We start from the raw sequence: 15,139 nt of genomic DNA, 5'->3' as shown, positions 1-15,139 counted from the left end.
CCTATTTGATCTGTTCAGTGGAAACAATTGGAGGATTCTAAATTGTATGGTTTAGAGATTTTTTTCTCTGTCTTTCCCTTTCCTTAACAATCCACATCCCTGGCAGAGAAACATTACAGAACATGTATTTATTCAAAGGATTCTAATTATAGTATCCACATTTTTTATAAAGCTATTCATAGCAGAGGAGCACATAAACATGAAATGCATGTGAGCTCCCTGTTGAGCTGCCTGTCATGACTGTGGTTGCTGAAAGTTCAGCCTCTCATCTCTGCCTCAGTGTGTACTGTTTGTACTCTTTGCAGTTACCAACGCAATGTAAGAGGTACTGTGTTGCTGCCAGACAACATCATTGGTTCCCTTTGTGGTTCCATACATCAAAACATTTCTCATTATTCAATGGGTGGATTATGCAGTTTCATAACTCATTCCCACCTCAATTGTACTCTTTACTGTCAAACATGTCTCGTCAATACTCTGCGTACCATTGCTTTCACAAACTACATTGTATGTGCCTTGGCCAGTTCTGTGGACTCGTGTGCAGACTTGGTTTCCTGTCTCTAGCTGACTAGTGTAGTGTACTTTGTTGGTGCTTTGATGACTGATGTAGTGTACAGTGCCTTGTTGATGCTCTGTGCTGACTGATGTAGTGTACAGTGCCTTGTTCATGCTCTGTGCTGACTGATGTAGTCTACAGTACCTTGTTGATGCTCTGTGCTGACTGGTGTAGTGTACAGTACCTTGTTCATGCTCTGTGCTGACTGATGTAGTCTACAGTACCTTGTTGATGCTCTGTGCTGACTGACGTAGTCTACAGTACCTTGTTGATGCTCTGTGCTGACTGGTGTAGTCTACAGTACCTTGTTGGTGCTCTGTGCTGACTGATGTAGTGTACAGTACCTTGTTGGTGCTCTGATAAATGATGTAGTCTACAGTACCTTGTTGATGCTCTGTGCTGACTGGTGTAGTCTACAGTACCTTGTTGGTGCTCTGTGCTGACTGATGTAGTCTACAGTACCTTGTTGATGTTCTGTGATGTGGCTCCCTCCTTCATGATCTCCCCGTAGCTGAAGGACGAGACACTGCTGCTATCTCCCCTCTGCTGCTTAGGACTAGGAGAGCTGATCTCTGACAACACCAGCTCTTCCAGGCCTGGAAACACACACAAACACTCTCTCGATGGGGGAGTCTTACTGAGGAATTACAGCTGAAGTAATTATTTCTAAGTGGTGAAAAAAGTAGTCACCAAACACCTTTTCACGTGGTTAATATTCCCTTTCAGGACAAAGCAAGGGCACCCTGCCAACCATTTCAACCCGCTTACGTATGGCTGGTTTTCATAAGCTGCATTACTGTAATCCCAACTGTAACTACAGAACATTGTCTACCAACATCCATTATGTGGCTTGGATAAGGAAACAAACACAGTAATTAAGTTAGGACCCAGGACATTGTGCATAGAGGGAAGCCTCAGTCCGTAGGCACTTATGGATTTCCCATAGAAAACTAATGGCTGCTGTGGGAAGAACTTCTTGGCAGGCGTATATACAGTTGAAGTGGGAAGTTTACATACACTTAGGCTGGAGTCATTAAAACTCGTTTTTCAACCACTCCACACATTTCTTGTTAATAAACTATAGTTTTGGAAAGTTGATTAGGACATGACTTTGTGCATGACAAGTAATTTTTCCAACAATTGTTTACAGACAGATTATTTAACTTATTATTCACTGTATCACAATTCCAGTGGGTCAGAAGTTGACATAGACTAAGTTGACTGTGCCTTTAAACAGCTTGGAAAATTCCAGAAAATTATGTCATGGCTTTAGAAGCTTCTGATAGGCTAACTGACATAATTTGAGTCAATTGGAGGCATACCTGTGGATGTATTTCAAGGCCTACCTTCAAACTTTGCTTGACATCATGGGAAAAATCTAAAGAAATCAGCCAAGACCTCAAAAATAATTGTAGACCTCCACAAGTCTGGTTCATACTTGGGAGCAATTTCCAAACGCCTGAAGGTGCCACGTTCATATGAACAAACAATAGTACACAAGTATAAACACCATGGGACCACGCAGCCGTCATACCGCTCAGGAAGGAGACATGTTCTGTGTCCTGGAGATGAACGTACTTTGGTGCGAGAAGTGCAAATCAATCCCAGAACAACACCAAAGGACCTTGTGAAGATGCTGGAAGAAACAGGTGCAAAAGTATCTATATCCACAGTAAAACAAGTTCTCTATCGACATAACCTGAAAGGCTGCTCAGCAAGGAAGAAGCCACTGCTCCAAAACCGCCATAAAAAGCCAGACTATGGTTTGCAACTGCACATTGGGACAAAGATAGTACTTTTTGGAGAAATGTCCTCTGGTCTGATGAAACAAAAATATAACTGTTTGGCCATAATGACCATCGTTATGTTTGGAGGAAAAAGGGGGAGGCTTGCAAGCCGAAGAACACCATCCCAACCAATGAAGCACGGGGGTGGCATCATCATGTTGTGGGGGTGCTTTACTGAAGGAGGGACTGGTGCACTTCACAAAATATATGGCGGAGGAAGAAAAATTATGTGGATATAATGAAGCAACATCTCATGACGTCAGTTAGGAAGGTAAAGCTTGGTCGCAAAGGGGTCTTCCAAATAGACAATGACCCCAAGCAGACTTCCAAAGTTGTGGCAAAATGGCTTAAGGACAACAAAGTCAAGGTATTGAAGTGGCCATCACAACGCCCTGACCTCAATCCTATAGAACATTTGTGGGTAGAACTGAAAAGGGTGTGTGAGCAAGGAGGCCTACAAACCTGACTCAGTTACACCAGCTTTCAGGAGGAATGGGCCAAAATTCACCCAATTTATTGTGGGAAGCTTGTGGAAGGCTATGTGAAAAGTTTGACCCAAGATAAACAATTTAAAGGCAATGCTACCAAATACTAATTGAATGTATGTAAACTTCTGACCCAGTGGGAATGTGATGAAAGAAATAAAAGCTTAAATAAATCTCTACTACTATTCTGACATTTCACATTCTTAAAATAAAGTGGTGATCCTAAGACCTAAGACAATGAATCTTTAATAGGATTAAATGTCAGGAATTGTGAAAAACTGAGTTTAAATATATTTGTCTAAGGTAGATGTAAACTTCGGACTTCAACTGTATGTAGGTATCTACTAACTTAGGACCCTTCTGGACTGGTGTTGGGTACAGTACCCTTCTGGACAGAGATAACTCCCGCTACTTTAAAATGTCTGATTCTCAACATTCTGTAGAGAAACCATTAAACATTTAAGACCAGCTGGTAAATTATACATGGCCCAAAAGAGGCCCTGGCATCACCAACAACCTACGGAGAGGAAGTAAGAGTACGCATTGCTCTGTGGCACATTTTAAGAGGGGGCGCAACATAAAATATTACGATATCTTAATCTCATTAACCGTGTGTTTGGGGTGAGGTGGGGGGTGAAGGGGCTGTCCCCCACAGGAGTAAATGTTTTTAATATACCACACTTTACTGAGAAAAACACAGGTACTGCAGTGGTTGTTTTTCTGTTTCTTATCTTTGGGTGCCACGTGTTCACTTTCTTTGTAAAAACAACAGGAACGTTCAGACGGTGACATCATGTTAATGGAGAGGTGTGGCATAAACCACTTGCCAGTTGGCAAGTAAATATTTAATCCTCACTAGCTCTACATATCAATATCACGTTCAGCAATCAGCTGCTCACCCACATATTTAGAAACACAAGTGTCTCTAGAAGCTAAGGGACAATAACACCGTTGGTTCCAAGCAATTACCATTTCTAAACATATTTTACTTCTTCAATGTCTCGAACAATTCACACTCTCAGTTATAGATGCTGTATGATATTGGTGAACAATGCACCTCTTCGCCTCATTTTTCCCTGCCTGTAGCAAACCATACTGCGGACATCGAGGTTGTCATCTCTGCAGACTCACTTCCCGGCGCTAAATGTTTCATGTCTGTGATGATGTAACATACGCTGCATCATAGTTCAGGGCATGAAAGGATGTCCTTCAAACCCAGTCAACCCCCCCCCAACACCAACGCATATTTCACATAGAACATGTAGCTGAAGAGCCTTCAGAAACTATTCCCACCCCTTGACTTAATATACATTCTTGTGTTACAGCCAGAATTCAAAATGGATTAGCTGTATATTTTATGTAATCCATTTACGCACAACATCCCATAATGACAACGTGAAAATGTGTTTTTAGAAATGTTTCAAATTTCACATTTATTGAAAACAGAAATTGTATTTACATAACTATTCACAAGCCTGAGTCAGTACATTGTAGCAGCAACATTTCTGGGAAACTCTATAACCAATAAGACTCTAAAGCCCATCTAAGCCAGGGGCACTGAATAACAGATTCACTATATAAAACCAGAAGTTTATTCTGAAGTGTCTGTCCTAAATCTGAGAGATAAATATATGTAAACATTTGTTATATACAGTACCAGTCAAAAGTTTGGTCACACCTACTCATCACAGGTTTTTATTTGTACTATTTTCAACATTGTAGAATAATAGCGAAGACATAACTATGAAATAACAGATATGGAATCATGTAGTAACCAAAAAAGTGTTAAAATATTAAATGTATTTTAATTTGTTAGATTCTTCAAAGTAGCCACCCTTTGCCTTGATGACAGCTTTGCACACTCTTGGCACTCTCTCAACCAGCTTCATGAGGTAGTCACCTGGAATGCATTTCAATTAACAGGCCTGCCTTTTCTTTCCTTCTTAATGCATTTGAGCCAATCAGTTGTGTTGTGACAAGGTAGGGTTGGGTATACAGAAAATAGCCTTATTTGGTAAAATACCAAGTCCATATTATGGCAAGGACAGCTCAAATAAGCAAAGAGAAATTACAGTCCATCATTACTTTAAGACGTGAAGGTCAGTCAATTCGGAAAATGTCAAGAAATGTTCCAGTTTCTTCAAGTGAAGTTGCAAAAACCATCAAGCGCTATGATGAAACTGGCTCTCATGAGGACCGCCACAGGAAAGGAAGACCCAGAGTTACCTCTGCTGCAGAGGATAGGTTCATTAGAGTTACCAGCCTCAGAAATGCTTCACAGAGTTCAAGTAACAGACACCTCAACATCAACTGTTCAGAAGACACAGTGTGAATCAGTGGAAATCTGTTCTTTGGTCTGAAGAGTCCAAGTTTGAGATTTTTGGTTCCAACCGTTGTGTCTTTGTGAGACGCAGAGTAGGTGAACGGATGATCTCCGCATGTGTGGTTCCCACCGTGAAGCATGGAGGAGGAGGTGTGATGGTGCTTTGCTGGTGACACTGTAATTTATTTAGAATTCAAGGCAGACTTAACCAGCATGGCTACCACAGCATTCTGCATTGACACGCCATCCCATCTCGTTATCGCTTAGTGGGACTATCATATGTTTTTCAACAGGACAATGACCCAACACACCTCCAGGCTGCGTAAGTGCTATTTGACCAAGAAGGAGAGTGATGGAGTGCTGCATCAGATGACCTGTCCTCCACAATCACCAGACTTCAACACAATTGAGATGATTTGGGATGAGTTGGACCGCAGCCAACAAGTGCTCAGCATATGTGGAAACTCCTTCAAAGCTGTTGGAAAAGTATTTCAGGTGAAGCTGGTTGAGAGAATGCGAAGAGAGTGCAGTCCTCAAGGCAAAGGGTGGCTACTTTGAAGAACCTCAAATATAAAATATATTTCGATTTTGTTTTGATGTCTTCACTATTATTCTACAATGTAGAACATAGTACAAATAAAGGAAAACCCTTGAATGAGTAGGTGTGTCCAAAGTTGACTGGTAGTGTGTGTGTGTGTGTGTGTGTGTGTGTGTGTGTGTGTGTGTGTGTGTTATACATACATACATACATACTAATCAAAAAAATAAAGGGAACACTTAAACAACACAATGTAACTCCAAGTCAATCACACTTCTGTGAAATCAAACTGTCCACTTAGGAAGCAACACTGATTGACAATACATTTCACATGCTCTTGTGCAAATGGAATAGACAACAGGTGGAAATTATAGGCAATTAGCAAGATACCCCCAATAAAGGAGTGGTTCTGCAGGTGGTGACCACAGACCACTTCTCAGTTCCTATGCTTCCTGGCTGATGTTTTGGTCACTTTTGAATGCTGGCGGTGCTTTCACTCTAGTGGTAGCATGAGACGGAGTCTACAAACTACACAAGTGGCTCAGGTAGTGCAGCTCATCCAGGATGGCACATCAATACGAGCTGTGGCAAGAAGGTTTGCTGTGTCTGTCAGCGTAGTGTCCAGAGCATGGAGGCGCTACAAGGAGACAGGCCAGTACATCAGGAGACCTGGAGGAGACCGTAGGAGGGCAACAACCCAGCAGCAGGACCGCTACCTCCGCCTTTGTGCAAGGGGGAGCAGGAGGAGCACTGCCAGAGCCCTGCAAAATGACCTCCAGCAGGCCACAAATGTGCATGTGTCTGCTCAAATGGTCAGAAACAGACTCCATGAGGGTGGTATGAGGGCCCGACGTCCACAGGTGGGGGTTGTGCTTACAGCCCAACACCGTGCAGGACGTTTGGCATTTGCCAGAGAACACCAAGATTGGCAAATTCGCCACTGGCGCCCTGTGCTCTTCACAGGTGAAAGCAGGTTCACACTGAGCACATGTGACAGACGTGACAGAGTCTGGAGACGCCGTGGAGAACGTTCTGCTGCCTGCAACATTCTTCAGCATGACCGGTTTGGCGGTGGGTCAGTCATGGTGCGGGGTGGCATTACTTTGGGGGGCCGCACGGCCCTCCATGTGCTCGCCAGAGGTAACCTGACTGCCATTAGGTACCGAGATGAGATCCTCAGACCCCTTGTGAGACCATATGCTGGTGCGGTTGGCCCAGGGTTCCTCCTAATGCAAGACAATGCTAGACCTCATGTGGCTGGAGTGTGTCAGCAGTTCCTGCAAGAGGAAGGCATTGATGCTATGGACTGGCCCGCCCGTTCCCCAGACCTGAATCCAATTGAGCACATCTGGGACATCATGTCTCGCTCCATCCAGCAACGCCACGTTGCACCACAGACTGTCCAGGAGTTGGCGGATGCTTTAGTCCAGGTCTGGGAGGAGATCCCTCAGGAGACCATCCGCCACCTCATCAGGAGCATGCCCAGGCGTTGTAGGGAGGTCATACAGGCACGTGGAGGCCACACACACTACTGAGCCTCATTTTGACTTGTTTTAAGGACATTACATCAAAGTTGGATCAGCCTGTAGTGTGGTTTTCCACTTTAATTTTGAGTGTGACTCCAAATCCAGACCTCCATGGGTTGATACATTTGATTTCCATTGATAATATGTGTGATTTTGTTGTCAGCACATTCAACTATGTAAAGAAAAAAGTATTTAATAAGAATATTTTATTCATTCAGATCTAGGATGTGTTATTTTAGTGTTCCCTTTATTTTTTGAGCAGTATATATATATATATATCTCTTTCAGTATATATATATATATATATATATATATATATATATATATATATATATATATATATCTTTCAGTTGAAGTCAGAAGTTAACATACACCTTAGCCAAATACATTTAAACTCAGTTTATACAATTCCTGACATTTAATCCTAGTAAAAATTCCCTGTCCTAAGTCAGTTAGGATCACCACTTTATTTTAAGAATGTGAAATGTCAGATAATAGTAGAGATGATGATTTATTTCACATTCTCAGTCGGTCAGAAGTTTACATACACTCAATTAGTATTTGGTAGCATTGCCTTTAAATAGTTTACTTTGGGACAAACGTTTCAGGTAGCCTTCCACAAGATTCCTACAATAGGTTTGGTGAATTTTGGCCCATTCCTCCTGACAGAGCTCGTGTAACTGAGTCAGGTATGTAGGCCTCCTTGTGCGCACAAGTTATGCCCACAAATTTTCTATAGGTTTGAGCTCAGGGCTTTGTGATGGCCACTCCAATACCTTGACTTTGTTGTCCTTAAGCCATTTTGCCATAACTTTGGAAGTATGCTTGGGGTCATTGTCCATTTGGAAGACCCATTTGCGACCAAGCTTTAACTTCCTGACTGATGTCTTGAGATGTTGCGTCTATATGTATCCACATAAGTTTCCTTCCGCATGATACCATCTATTTTGTGAAGTGCACCAGTCCCTCCACAACATGACGCTGCCACCCCCGTGCTTCACGGTTGGGATGGTGTTCTTCGGCTTGCAAGCATCCCCCTTTTTCCTCCAAAATATAACGATCATCATTATGGCTTTTTTATGGCAGTTTTGGAGCCATGGCTTCTTCCTTGCTGATTGTCCTTTCAGGTTATGTCGATAGAGGACTAGTTTTACTGTGGATATAGATACTTTGGTACTGGTTTACTCCAGCATCTTCACAAAGTCCTTTGCTGTTGTTCTGGGTTTGATTTGCACTTTTCGCACCAAAGTACGTTCATCTCTAGGAGAGAGAACGCGTCTCTGTCCTGAGCGATATGATGGCTGCATGGTCCAATGGTGTTAATACTTGCATACTATTGTTTGTACAGATGGACGTGGTATCTTCAGGCGTTTGGAAATTGCACCCAAGGATGAACCAGACTTGTGGAGGTCTACAATTTCTTTCTGAGGTCTTGGCTGATTTCTTTTCATTTTCCCATGATGTCAAGCAAAGAGGCACTGAGTTTGAAGGTAGGCCTTGAACTACATCCACAGGTACACCTCCAATTGACTCAAATGATGCAAATTAGCCTATCAGAAGCTTCTAAAGCCATGACATCATTTTCTGGAATTCTCCAAGCTGTTTAAAGGCACAGTCAACTTAGTGTATGTTAACTTATGACCCACTGGAATTGTGATACAGTGCATTATAAATGTAATAATCTGACTGTAGACTATTGTTGGAAAGATTACTTGTGTCATGTACAACGTAGATGTCCTAACTGACCTAACAAGAAATTTGTGGAGTGGTTGAAAAACTAGTTAATGACTCCAACCTAAGTGTAATGTAAACTTCCGACTTCAACTGTGTGTGTGTGTGTGTGTGTATATATATATATATATATCACACACTCACACACAATGCCTGAGTTTTCTATTATCTCCTAGATATAGGACTTGTGATTTACTTTTTCACTTTATTTTTGTTGCCATTTATGAATGGGTTTCTATGAGGTATAGAAGTAAAGGCCAAATGTAATATTTTATCAAATCATTTTTTAAATATTTTTTATAGCTAAAGGGCTCCTAAAATTCTAAACCCAATAGCTAAATGATCCATGGTACGACCATCTTCCATCCATATATCAGCTTAGAACCCCCACTACAGCGTAGACTTTTAAGAACGATTACAAGCATACCCATAACATGACGCAGCCACCACTATGCTTTAAAATATGGAGAGTGGCACTCAGTGATGTGTTGAAATGCATTTGCCACAAACATAACACTTTGTATTCAGGACAAATTGTTCATTGTTTTGCCACATGTTTTGGAGTATTACTTTAGTGCAGGATGTACAGGCTTCCTTCTTTTCACTCTGTCATTTAGTTTAGCATTGTGGAGTAGCTACAATGTTGTTGATCCATCCTCAGTTTTCTCCTATCACAGCCATTAAACTCTAACTGTTTTAAAGTCACCATCGGCCTCATTGTGAAATCCCTAAGCAGTTTCCTTCCTCTCCGGCAACTGAAGGACGCCTGTATCTTTTTAGTGACTGGGTGTAGTGACTTTGGATGATACACCATCCAAAGTGTAATTAATAACTTCACCATGCTCAAAGGGATATTCAATGTCTGTTTTTTTTGTTTTTACCCATCTAGCAATTGGTGCCCTTTTTGCAAGGCATTGGAAAACCACTCTGGTCTTTGTGGTTGAATTTGTGTTTGAAATTCACTGCTCGACTGAGGGACCAGAGGAGGGAGTCATTCACAAATCATGTTAACTTCTAACTAGGTTTTTTGGATAAAAAACGTTCCCGTTTTAAACAAGATATTTTGTCACGAAAAGATGCTCGACTATGCATATAATTGACAGCTTTGGATAGAAAACACTCTGGCGTTTCCAAAACTGCAAAGATATTGTCTGCGAGTGCAACAGAACTGATATTACAGGCGAAACCAAGATAAAAATCCAATCAGGAAGTGCCGCATTTTTTGAAACCGCCTCATGACTCCTTATATGGCTGTGAATGAGCTACGAATGAGCTTCCGTTTGCTACGTATTCCCCAGGGTGTCTACAGCATTGTCACGTCTTTTTACGCATTTATGTTGAAGAATAGCCGTAAGGGACCACAGTTAGCAAGTGGTCACATGATGGCTCCCGCAGAAAATCTTGCGTAAAGTATACAAGTAGTCATTTTTCCAATCGCTTCTTATGAGAAACCAATTGTCCCGACGGTGAAAAACACCTTGAGGATTGATTCTAAACAACGTTTGCCATGTTTCTGTCGATATTATGGAGCTAATTTGGAAAAAAAGTTTGGCGTTGTAGTGACCGCATTTTCCGGTCGATTTCTCAGCCAAACGTGACGAACAAACGGGAGCTATTTCGCCTCAAAAATAATATTTTTTGAAAAAAGGAACATTTGCTATCTAACTGGGAGTCTCCTGAGTGAAAACATCCGAAGTTCTTCAAAGGCAAATTATTTAATTTGATTGCTTTTCTTATTTTTGTGAAAATGTTGCCTGCTGCCAGCAGAGCCTAGCATAGCACTATGCCACGATAAACTTACACAAATGCTTGTCTAGCGTTGGCTGTAAAGCATATTTTGAAAATCTGAGATGACAGTGTGATTAACAAAAGGCTAAGCTGTGTCTCAATATATTTCATTTGTGATTTTCATGAATAGGAACATTTTCTAGGAAGATTTATGTCTGAGGCGTTATGCTAATTAGTTTGAGGCGATGATTACACTCCCGGATCCGGGTTTGATAGTCGCAAGAAGTTTAAACACTATGCAACTTAAGTGACTTGTTAAGCACATTGTTACCCCTAAAATGATTTAGTCTGGCCATAACAAAGGGGTTGAATACTTATTGACGCAATAAATTTTAGCTTTTCATTTTTTTTATTTCAATTTGTAAAAATGTCAAAGAACATAATTCCATTTTGACATCATGGGGTATTGTGTGTAGGTCAGTGACCCCAAAAATAATGGTGTGTTGTATTCAGGCTGTAACACAACAACATGTGGAGAAAGTCGAGGGGTTTGAATACTTTCTGATGGCATTTATAAAGTGGTGTATATAAACTTTTGCCTGATGACATAACATGTGTGTAGGTCAAGCAAGTTCTCTTCTCACCTGTCCTGGTTTTAGTGTTGGTGAGGATCTCCTGTAGCCGCTCCTGGAGTTTATCAGCTCTCTTCCTCTCCAGCTGCAGCTGCCTCTTCAAGTCTTTCAGCTACAAACAACATTACAAAGCCCATGAGAGGAGAGTACACTACTTCATTTGAAAAACACTGCAGCATGTTTTCATTTTCTCTATGCATAGACAACAGCATACGACTCAGGCAGAGGCAAAAGTCATCTTAGACAAGCATCTAATTAAGACCAAGAAAACAATCAAATAAGATGAGCCATCCTACCCTGAAAACTATTTAGATTGTGGATGGAAAAAGGAGCTACAGAAAGGCCTTACGACCCCTACACCTTACGACCCCTACGCCTAAGGCAAGCTTGCAATTATCTGCAGAACAAATACTTATCAAGGCAGGCAGGCATCTGATAAGTGGTTACAAAGGGATCCTGAGTGGTGCAGAGGTCTAAGGCACTGCTTCGCAGCCCAGGTTTGGTCCCGGGCTGTATCACAACCGGCCGTGATCGGGAGTTCCATAGGGCGGCACACAATTTGCCCAGCGTCGTCCGGGTTAGGGGAGGGTTTGGCTGGGGTAGGCCGTCATTGTAAATAGGAATTTGCTCTTAACTGACTTGCCTAGTAAGTTTAAATATATATATTTTTAAACGTACATATTGAAAAGGCTGCCCCAATTCTATTTTTCAAGAGAAGAGTGGGTGCGGCTATATGAGTTGTCTGCCTACCTGCCACCTGCAAGTTATAATTTACATTTCCACTCTGTACTAAATGGAAGGGGACTGACTCATCAGTTTCCCTGCTCAGAAGTTAGTGGTGAGAGAGAGTGAGAGAGAGAGGCAGTGAGGAGAGAGAGAGAGAGCGCGGAGAGATAGAGAGAGAGAGAGAGGCAGAAAGGAGAGAGAGAGAGAGCGCGGAGAGAGAGAGAGCGCAGAGAGAGAGAGCGCAGAGAGAGAGAGCGCAGAGAGAGAGCAAGAGAGCGCAGAGAGAGAGAGCGCAGAGAGCGCAGAGAGCGAGAGAGCACAGAGAGAGCACAGAGAGAGAGAGAGCGCAGAGAGAGAGAGAGAGAGAGCGCAGAGAGAGAGAGAGAGAGCGCAGAGAGAGAGCGCAGAGAGAGAGCGCGGAGAGAGAGCGCGGAGAGAGAGAGAGCGCAGAGAGAGAGAGAGCGCAGAGAGAGAGAGAGAGCGCAGAGAGAGAGAGCGCAGAGAGAGAGAGAGAGCGCAGAGAGAGAGAGAGAGCGCAGAGAGAGAGAGAGCGCAGAGAGAGAGAGAGAGAGCGCAGAGAGAGAGAGCGCAGAGAGAGAGAGAGAGCGCAGAGAGAGAGAGAGCGCAGAGAGAGAGAGAGCGCAGAGAGAGAGAGAGAGCGCAGAGAGAGAGAGAGAGCAAATGTCAAATTGGCTTTTTACCAAATTACCGTACAACAGACCATGTATTCACCCTGCACACCCTAATTGACAACCAAACAAACCAAAACAAAGGCAAAGTCTTCTCATGCTTTGTTGATTTCAAAAAAGCCTTCGACTCAATCTGGCATGAGGGTCTGCTATACAAACTGATGGAAAGTGGTGTTGGGGGTAAAACATACGAGATTATAAAATCCATGTACACAAACAACAAGTGTGCGGTTAAAATTGGCAAAAAACACTCACATTTCTTCACACAGGGTCTTGGGGTTAGACAGGGATGCAGCTTAAGCCCCACCCTCTTCAACATATATATCAACGAATTGGCGCGGGCACTAGAAAAGTCTGCAGCACCCGGCCTCCCCCTGCTAGAATCCGAAGTCAAATGTCTGCTGTTTGCTGATGATCTGGTGCTTCTGTCACCAACCAAGGAGGGCCTACAGCAGCACCTAGATCTTATGCACAGATTCTGTCAGACCTGGGCCCTGACAGTAAATCTCAGTAAGACCAAAATAATGGTGTTCCAAAAAAGGTCCAGTCACCAGGACCACAAATACAAATTCCATCTAGACACTGTTGCCCTAGAGCACACAAAAAACTATAGATACCTTGGCCTAAACATCAGCGCCACAGGTAACTTCCACAAAGCTGTGAACGATCTGAGAAACAAGGCAAAAAGGGCATTCTATGCCATCAAAAGAAATTTCAACATACCAAATAGGATTTGGCTAAAAATACTTGAATCAGTCATAAAGCCCATTGCCCGTTATGGTTGTGAGGTCTGGGGTCCGCTCACCAACCAAGACTTCACAAAATGGGACAAACACCAAATTGAGACTCTGCACGCAGAATTCTGCAAAAATATCCTCCGTGTACAACGTAGAACACCAAATAATGCATGTAGAGCAGAATTAGGCCGATACCAACTAATTATCAAAATCCAGAAAAGAGCCGTTAAATTCTATAACCACCGAAAAGGAAGCGATTCACAAACCTTCCATAACAAAGCCATCACCTACAGAGAGATGAACCTGGAGAAGAGTCCCCTAAGCAAGCTGGTCCTGGGGCTCTGTTCACAAACACAAACACACCCTACAGAGCCCCAGGACAACAGCACAATTAGACCCAACCAAATCATGAGAAAACAAAAAGATAATTACTTGACACAATGGAAAGAATTAACAAAAAAACAGAGCAAACTAGAATGCTATTTGGCCCTAAACAGAGAGTACACAGCGGCAGAATACCTGACCACTGTGACTGACCCAAAATTAAGGAAAGCTTTGACTATGTACAGACTCAGTGAGCATAGCCTTGCTATTGAGAAAGGCCGCCGTAGGCAGACATGGCTCTCAAGAGAAGACAGGCTATGTGCTCACTGCCCACAAAATGAGGTGGAAACTGAGCTGCACTTCCTAACCTCCTGCCCAATGTATGACCATATTAGAGAGACATATTTCCCTCAGATTACACAGATCCACAAAGAATTCGAAAACAAATCCAAATTTTGAAAAACTCCCATATCTACTAGGTGAAATTCCACAGTGTGCCATCACAGCAGCAAGATTTGTGACCTGTTGCCACGAGAAAAGGGCAACCAGTGACGAACACACACCATTGTAAATACAACCCATATTTATGCTTATTTATTTTATCTTGTGTCCTTTAACCATTTGTACATTGTTAAAACACTATATATATATATATATATATATATATATATATATATATATATATATATATATATATATATATATATAATATGACATTTGTAATGTCTTTACTGTTTTGAAACCTCTATGTGTAATGTTTACTGTTAATTTTTGTTGTTTTTCACTTTATATATTCACTTTGTATGTTGTCTACCTCACTTGCTTTGGCAATGTTAACACATGTTTCCCATGCCAATAAAGCCCTTGAATTGAATTGAATTGAGAGAGAGCGCAGAGAGCGAGAGCGCAGAGAGAGAGAGAGAGCGCAGAGAGAGAGCAGAGAGAGAGAGAGAGAGCGCAGAGAGAGAGAGAGAGATCACAGAGAGAGAGAGAGAGAGATCGCAGAGAGAGAGAGAGAGAGAGAGAGAGATCGCAGAGAGAGAGAGAGAGATCGCAGAGAGAGAGAGAGAGAGAGAGAGCGCAGAGAGAGATCGCAGAGAGAGAGAGAGAGCGCAGAGAGAGATCGCAGAGAGAGCGAGAGAGATCGCAGAGAGAGCGAGAGAGATCGCAGAGAGAGCGAGAGAGATCGCAGAGAGAGCGAGAGAGATCGCAGAGAGAGCGAGAGAGATCGCAGAGAGAGCGAGAGAGATCGCAGAGAGAGAGAGCGAGAGAGATCGCAGAGAGAGATCGCAGAGAGAGCGAGAGAGATCGCAGAGAGAGCGAGAGAGATCGCAGAGAGAGCGAGAGAGATCGCAGA

General features: G+C 42.6%; 1 protein-coding gene across 7 annotated transcripts in view; it reads right to left on the bottom strand.

The window, feature by feature from the left end:
- Positions 1–15,139, bottom strand: part of LOC110492587 (GRIP1-associated protein 1) — a 94,428-nt gene that overhangs the window by 41,694 nt on the left and 37,595 nt on the right. For all 7 annotated transcript variants that reach the window (XM_036947598.1, XM_036947595.1, XM_036947599.1 and 4 more), the window contains 2 exons: positions 11,319–11,418; positions 1,019–1,152 (listed from right to left, as the gene is read on the bottom strand). In XM_036947598.1, the coding sequence (XP_036803493.1) occupies positions 1,019–1,152; positions 11,319–11,418 (234 nt within the window). The remainder of the gene's footprint in view (positions 1–1,018; positions 1,153–11,318; positions 11,419–15,139) is intronic.

Source organism: Oncorhynchus mykiss, chromosome 16 (assembly GCF_013265735.2).
Source record: "Oncorhynchus mykiss isolate Arlee chromosome 16, USDA_OmykA_1.1, whole genome shotgun sequence".
Taxonomy (NCBI): Eukaryota; Metazoa; Chordata; class Actinopteri; order Salmoniformes; family Salmonidae; genus Oncorhynchus; species Oncorhynchus mykiss.
The sequence above is the reverse complement of the archived record's forward strand: the minus strand, read 5'-3'. Positions and strand labels throughout refer to the sequence as shown.